Source organism: Montipora capricornis, chromosome 2, assembly GCF_036669925.1.
Source record: "Montipora capricornis isolate CH-2021 chromosome 2, ASM3666992v2, whole genome shotgun sequence".
Lineage (NCBI taxonomy): Eukaryota > Metazoa > Cnidaria > Anthozoa > Scleractinia > Acroporidae > Montipora > Montipora capricornis.
The window spans coordinates 2691854-2699563 of NC_090884.1; the positions used below are offsets into that span (position 1 = coordinate 2691854).

Here is a 7710-nt window from a genome sequence, read left to right on the forward strand (position 1 = left end):
ATAATAAGGATCCCTCACCCAAAGGGGATTTCCAAGGATTGTTACATCGATCCACTTTTAAGGGACATCCAGCAAATTTAGCGTAAGCCTAAAAGAAAAATTGGGATATTAATAAAAACCCATTTCAAAGAAAGCAAACTTATGGCCTCACTAACGAACCAAAACTTCTAAACAACGTGTGTCAATTGAGGGAAGACTCCAATCACCAGACCAAGCTCGCACCTCCATCACAGCCGCCATCTTAAATTTACATACTTCCCATAATGCACTTGTTTCCAGTATGCAGTGCTTACTATTGTTATTGCGCATACGTTCTGCGCATCTGCGAGAAAATTTTTATTTTAAAGGAGGCCGGGGTCACATGTGTGTTCATTTTCATTAACTCCAGTACCTTTTTCAGACCCGTTGTCGCAAGTAAAGAGCGTAAGAACTTTATTTACAAACAGAACAGAACTAAACAGAACAGGAGTTGAGTACCCTTTGTGTACAGTAGTTTTTCTAAGTACGTAAAAAACAATCATCGTATGTTGCAGCAATGTCCACACATGCATTGTTTTGGTTTCCTACTGTACTGAAGTACAGTAATCTACATTTCTAAAAAATTATTTTCAAGGAAAAACCTGAACATCAGCTATCACATTGCCTTAAAATATCGTTCCAATCGGCTCTGTGTACTCTCCTTTGAATTGCAACTTCTCCCACTTTGTCGCCAAGGAGCTGAGACTAAATCCATTAGCAACCTTAACCTCCCCTCTATGAATAAAAAAAGCAGAAATGTTTTGGACACTGTCCAGAACGTCCTTGAAACTTTTCAAAGTGGTTGTTTGGTTTGAGCGTTCGCCTTCACCTGGGGTATCTTCTTTTTCCATTTCATTCTCGTTGTCACTCTCTATTTCCATGACATCGTGAGAAGTGCCAATGGCCTCCAGCAGCCGTTGTTCGGTAAGAAGACTGTAACAAGTTGCCGTTGGAAGTTCGTTATCGGGCTCCAGGTAAGTACTGATTCCACTTCCAGGTGCAACCTGTTGGACACGATTCTCCAGTTCCTCATTGACCGAGACATCAAGATCAGCTAAGGGATCCCCCTCTCTTGTCACAGTACTGACGGTAGCTTCAGCTGAGGAAGTGCTGGAAATTCCAGCTGCTGCAAAACATTTGATAATGGCAGCACGTCCAATGTTTTGGCAATGTCTGTTGCACTGTCGTGGTCTGTGGTCATTTTAATAATATGACGAAGTAGCAACTTTCTGTAATGGACTTTAAAGTTCTGGATTATCCCGAAATCTAAAGGTTGCAGCTTGGACATGCAGTTTACAGGAAAAAACACAAGTTTAACATTGGAATAGCGTCCCTTGAGATCATAGGGGTGGCATCCAGCAGAGTCAATGAATAAAAGTATTGATCGATTCTGGGCCTTGAAAGAGCTGTTTAACTGGCTGAGGAGCTTGTGAAGGATATCAGATGTCATCCAAGCCTTCTGTTGATTCAAATACTGACAAGAAAGATCATCTTTGTTTATATTCTTCAGGCACTTTGGATTCGCATACTTTCCGATTACAACTGGTTATCCCCTTTCCCCAGTAGCAGAAACGAAGAAAGCAACAGTTAACCGCTCTTTTGACTTCTTGCCTCCTTTGCATTTCTTTGCTTTCTCCGAAAGGCTCTTATCCGGAAGTGCGCGGTAAAAGCAGCCAGTTTCATCTATGTTCCAGATGTCTTGCATCTCATATCCAGAGATAATAGACCCAAGACGCTCTTTCCAAGAGTACACTGTAGCCTCTGACACATCAGCAGATTCACCACAGAGTTTGTGTTGCGAGAGGTTGTTGCGCTCTTTAAATCTCGCAAGCCAGCCGCTTGACGCCTTGAACTCAGGGAAACCAAGTTTCTCTGCTGCTTTCATTGCAAACTCCTGGATAACAGGACCATCGACTGGAATGCGTTGTTCGGTTTTCTTCTTGAACTATTCCCATACAGCATCATTCACGTCCGAGTATTGTGAAGTACGGTTACGCTTCTACGCACTGGAAAATCCTCTTTCGTACTCCTGTCTTACACTGGTCTTCTGTTTCAGAATGTTACTTACTTTTGTTTTTCCGCAACCGAATTTCTCAGCAAGTTTGCGTACTCCTGTCAATCCTTTGCTATTTTCGTATTCTAGGATTTGAAAACGTTTTTCTAAAGGTAATTCGTTCCTTGCTTTCCGCTTTGTTTTATCTTTTGGCATGATTTAATTGTGTCTCCAATAGAACACAGCCTGGTCAACACACGCTTGCTGCAAAAGACCACGGGTAAACTTGATATTTACCGGAAGTATTAATTGCACTTACACAAAAGATTTTACATAAAAGTAAAGTGAAGTCTCTGCTTACGAGCCAGAAGCCCTATCAGGCCGGCACTTACCTCCGGTTTCATTAGCATAAAGCGACAAGGAGTATTTTTACTCCCCGCTGGATGGGATGCTAGTCCATCGCAGGGTTACCCCCAGCATTTCGCGGGTACCCATTTATACACCTGGCACCTGGATGGAGAGAGGCACCGTGAGAGTAAAGCGTCTTGCCCAAGAACACAACACAATGTCCACAACCAGGACCCGAACCCGGACCACTCGATCCGGAGTCGAGCGCACTAACCATGAGGCCACCGTGTGGTAACGCTAAAGATCAAAGATCGCTGTGGTTCTGTCAAGAGCGAACCGAACTCATTTTGTGCTATTTTTATTTACTGTACCGGTTATGGCCAGTTCTCAAATTGGAAGAGTTGAAAGCAAAGAGTACTACTCGTGGATGCGAGGCCACCATGCTAACAAGGACATTTTCAAGCCTGTTATTGGTACCACGCTCACTTTATAGCGGGAACCGGAAAAATGTAAAAGATCCGCATGCTGTTGCTATTGTAGAAGATACTGGACGCATTGTTGGCCATATCCCATTAGGTTAGTCGAGAATTGTGTCGTCTTTTTTAAAAAGGGCTAACCACAAGGAAACAGCAGAAATCTGTGGAAAACGGATCAATCGAGGATCTGGCTTGGGACTTGAGATTCCAGTTATTTATAAGATTTTACGGCGGAAGGAAATATTTGGACACACTGGACGAACTTAATCATGGCAGCGAGACTGCAAAGAGGGCCTTAAGAGAAAAAGATGAAGGAATTTCGATTGATGGACAAAAGAAGCGGAAATCGACCAAAAAAGACAAAGACAGTCTCAAAAAGCAGAAAAAATAGACTTGATATGTGTGCAAATATTCCAAGATACTGCTCGGTGTCCGCTATAACGAGAGAGAAAAACGAGAGAGAAAACAATAAAATTGTGACGTTGGGACCGAATAAAGTGTCCGTAAGTCCGTAGTAGCGAGAGTCCGTAATAGCGGGAGTTTATTTCAGTCAAACGTCTGTAACTTTCGGCGGGGATTTTGCTGCTGTCCGTAATAGCGGGGTGTCCGTAATAGCCAGGTGTCCACAAGGCGGGAGTTGACTGTACTCGGGTTTAATTTTTCCTATCGGTGATGCTTAAAGCCGCAGCTACACGAGCGATTTTTTGCTTGCGCCGGTGATGCGATTTTTTCAAAATTTGTCGTGTCGCCAGCGTGGGATGAAAATCGCAAGTGTAGCCACCATTGAACTGGCGACACGAACAGCTGAAATGTCACAAGAAAAAAGTCACCAGAGTTGAAACTTTCGCGACAACATCGCAGAGATAGTTGCTCGTGTAGCCACCCTGCAACTTTTTGCCCGCACTTGCGACGCGACTAGAGAGTATTGAGCCAATGAAATCAAAGGAGGAAAGTTTGTTTATAGTGCCCAGGTCTCTTGAAGTATACGATTCGCGGCCTTCAATATGTCGCTAAGATTGGTCACAAGTGTAGCCACCCTCGCGCGCAGGCGACGTGACAAAATTTGAAAAAAATCGCAGCACAGGCGCAAGCAAAAAATCGCTCGTATAGCCGCCGCTTTACTAATGGTACTAATGGGACCTTTAGATTCTAGGACGAGGACGAGAACGAGTACGAAATTTGACTGGCCGTTTTTAGAGAAAAGACTTAAGAACCCGAGACAAAGATTTATTACCCGGACGATTAATCTTACTCTTTGTTAGCAGTGTAGGTTGCTCAATTATTCTTATTGCTGGTAACTGAGTGTTTTTGCTAATCGAAAAATGCCAAAATTGCTACCTTGTTGTTAACTTGTTTGACACGACAACATTTTTGCAAAACCTCGTACTAAAATGACGACGGCATCACGTTTTTCCCACCAAAGTGACGCTGGTTTGCGCACGCTGACTGTTGTTCTATGAGAAAATCTCGTATTCGTAGTCGTACTCGTCCTATAATTTAAAGCTCTCTAATAACGGGATATTTTTGAGCGGTTTAAAACTATCCGGAGAGAGTAGATCTTAGTAAGTACTCTTGGTATCCCAAAAGAAAATTGGGGGTAACCAGGCATTTTAAAGAGAAAATTAAGCTTCAATTTGTGAAAGAACGCCATACATTGCCTTGTATTTTAAAGCTTTTCACAAATATTATTCATCAATTATCCTTGAAAAATACGTGGTTACCCCCAATTTTATTTTTGGATTTCATGAACACTTGTTAATCCTGCATAATCATAAACTGAGCAAAAATACCTTTGAATTAGTAGGCACCGTCCTTAAGAGAGCAGGAGAGACGGGGGAATGACGAAAAAATGTCGCGCGAGACTGTGTTATTAAAGCTTCAAAATGGGGTAACCAGGAAATGCAAAAGTATCGATGGAGCAAGTGGAGCTCTTAACACACGACAGAAAGCGATGCTTTTCAGAATGTCCCTTTTTTGAGACAAAAATTCTAAAGAATTTCTTATCCCGAACGAGGTTAGTTGGGCTATTTTGAATATGAACAAAAGAATAATTTAAAGCCAGCCATTTTTGCATAGGGTCTGTACCGGTGATGATCTATTTGAAGAATGCCCTACAAACGCTCGGGAGTGAATGTGAGGGCTTGGAATTGACAGAACCATCACTTCAAAATAAAGCTTTGGGATGTCTCAAGAATCTCGCAATTATTCCATCTTGTGTACGTTGTACAATATTTGCAAAATAACCTACAACTGGATTGGTACGGACGGTTTTGAGGTAAAGATAGGGAATGTTAGATTCCCTGTAATTGGATGCTCAAGTTGTGGTCAAAACCTTAAATTTCTTTGCTTGCAGACCACGGAAAAGAAATGTACAAAAACGCGTTCCACACGTGCAGCACACACCTTTTTTTATCTCTAAAGGCCCTATTGACACTTTACCGGACGAATTTCGTGCATTTAGGGGTTCCGTTCAAACGGAACCACGCTAAACGCACGAAAATTTAGACGCCTCGCCGCTCCAAAAAATTTAATCGACCAAATCGGGTACGAATTTTTTGCCGGTACGATCGAAAATTTAACCGGCGCGCTGTGAACACCTTGGCCGTCTAAATTTTGGCACGGCAAAGGCGTGGTTGCATGCATGCGTGGAACTCATCTACTATCGTTAGCCTTTCTCTTTCTTGACGCCATTTTGGATTTCGTAAAGTACCACCTCTGCGCATGAACGGTTCCGTGTGAACAGATCGAAAATATTGCAGGGTTCCATGCGAACAAAATGGCCCGTCAAATTTTTTAACGGGTAGAACATTCGTCCGGTACCGTGTGAATTAGACCTAAACCAATAATATTATTGCTTTCTTGCGTTGCCGCAGCCGCCCAGATAAGAGGAATTGTACGGCCGCTTGCCGGGCGAGACGGGGTTAGAAGAAGGTTCGACTCCAACAAATTACCGCACCTTTAAAAGTTTATTGACCGCATGGGTGTAAATTAAATCATTTTAAAGTCACATTCTTAATATCTTTAAAAATGGTCTCTTTAGAGGTAAAATTAGAACTTTCACCCAGACATGAACTGCATACGCGTAACTAAGGTCATAATATTTTGCCTATTTAAAAAAACGAAGGTATCATCGTTTCAAACAAAAAAACGTTACACGAACGGCAATGAAGATTTCAATACGCTCTTATACTGGTAGCTCGATGTATCTTTAGTATCTTTATGTTATTACAGCAAAACAGAAATGCTATTGCCATAGAGATAATGCGGATTTAACCTTGTCTTCTCTCAATAACAGTGCTCATTATCACAACGTTGAGGGGATCCGTTCCTTTAGTTTTTGCTGGTGAACCATAATGGGTTATATAGCTTCTGGGAGCTTTAGAGCTAAATACTCTGGCAAAAGTTAGAAAATAACTACTATTAATAAGGCAAAAGGTACCACAAATTTGATTATTATATTCTGTCCAAGAACATATTTGTTAAAAATCGATGGCCTATTTAACATGTACTTGTGAGTGTTACAAAAAATTATAAAACATCCTTGACATATTTTTACACTTTACAGATATAAACCAAAAAAATTTAAGCTGCTTTATTATACGAAAGACTAGCTGAAAGCTTGGAGACTGGTCGTGGCTCTGCTGAGAAAATACTCTTACTGAATTAAACAACCTTTTGCTGTTTCTCCCTAAAAAGGAAAAAAAGAAGAGGAAGCAAGCCATTATCACAACTTACTTGAAACATGCATTGCTATCAAAAGAGATGTGAACCACATTTGGTCAAATACATACTAGTATGGAGAAACGTAAAATCTCAAACAGAAATCCAGTTGTGATTGTCTACAGAAGCATTTGTTGCATAAACTTTAAACTGAATGTGAATTGTCTAATAAATTATCTAATAAAATATTCCTTGTTATTTAAAAATAGAATTGAGGAAGGTTTAAGTCACTTAGTAAAAAAAAAAAGCAGACAATCCCAAATGAAATTCATTAAAGTAGGCCGCTGCATTACCCAAATATTTGTCCAAGAGCTTACTACGACAAAGGACCATACTTACATTGCCCTTTCTAACGGGGTGGCTGTCAGTCACATCAGTCTGAATGAAACTCACTTCCTCGCTCACTGCAGAAGCTGCCTCCTGTATTGATAAAATATGAACACCACACAACTTAAAATGACTACTATTATTTTTGTCTGCTTTTACAAGCTTATATAGAGTAGGCGTGTTCCCAGAAAACTGGGGTCAAAGTCCATCTTATTGGGAGCAACCAGCATTGCCAAAAAAAGCAGAATTAATGAGACACCCTGCCATCCTAGTAGTATCAGTAGCATGCAGCGTGACATTAGTAGCTTCACATTAGAAAGAGGCTCCTTTCACTAGTGGTCATTGAAGATAAGAAAGCACATTGGATAACTCCACTTCAATGCAGAATTTTAAGCAAATCCATCACTGATGTCAATGGCTCTTGGACTAACCATGCTTCATTCTCAGAATCTACAGTATTTCTGATTTAATTCTGCTATTTGCGACACATTACGTGAGAGAAACAGACTTCCTGTTAGCCATGATTAGTTCTTTAATGCCACATTTCTTTATTACAATTTGAAATTTACATTATTCCATACTAATGGATTGCTTGGCTCTGCTCATTTGTACATGTTACGAAAATAACGAAAATCTGAATAATTAAATTGACACCAGCTTGACTTGAGAGAAGCTTAGGTGAAAGACTTCTCCTTCATCATCCTCACTGGAACTTGCAAACACAGTCACAAACCTGGCCATCAGCATCCTTCAGTACCGTACGCGTTTCCCCTGCCGACTCCCCAGCTTGCTTTTTGTCTAAAAAGCAGGTCTGTAGGGGGTTTATGC

At 41.1% G+C, this 7710-nt stretch overlaps 1 protein-coding gene and 1 long non-coding RNA gene across 5 annotated transcripts in view; both read right to left on the reverse strand.

The window, feature by feature from the left end:
* Window positions 1-261, reverse strand: part of LOC138038441 (metaxin-1-like) — an 11403-nt gene extending 11142 nt beyond the window's left edge. Inside the window, exons 1-2 of one of the 4 annotated variants that reach the window (XM_068884306.1) lie at window positions 160-261; window positions 19-88 (exon numbers count right to left, since the gene is read on the reverse strand). In XM_068884306.1, coding sequence (XP_068740407.1) covers window positions 19-88; window positions 160-240 — 151 coding nt within the window. In that variant the 5' untranslated portion in view covers window positions 241-261. Of the gene's footprint in view, window positions 89-159 lie in introns of all 4 variants that reach the window. The other 3 variants (XM_068884304.1, XM_068884307.1, XM_068884305.1) reach the window with 3 other exon arrangements.
* A 5521-nt stretch (window positions 262-5782) lies between these two features.
* LOC138037707 (uncharacterized) lies at window positions 5783-7672 on the reverse strand. The gene is made up of 3 exons (XR_011130078.1): window positions 7616-7672; window positions 6895-6975; window positions 5783-6523 (listed from the first exon to the last, which is right to left on the reverse strand). It is a non-coding gene; the product is annotated as an uncharacterized lncRNA (long non-coding RNA).
* Window positions 7673-7710: the final 38 nt, after the last annotated feature.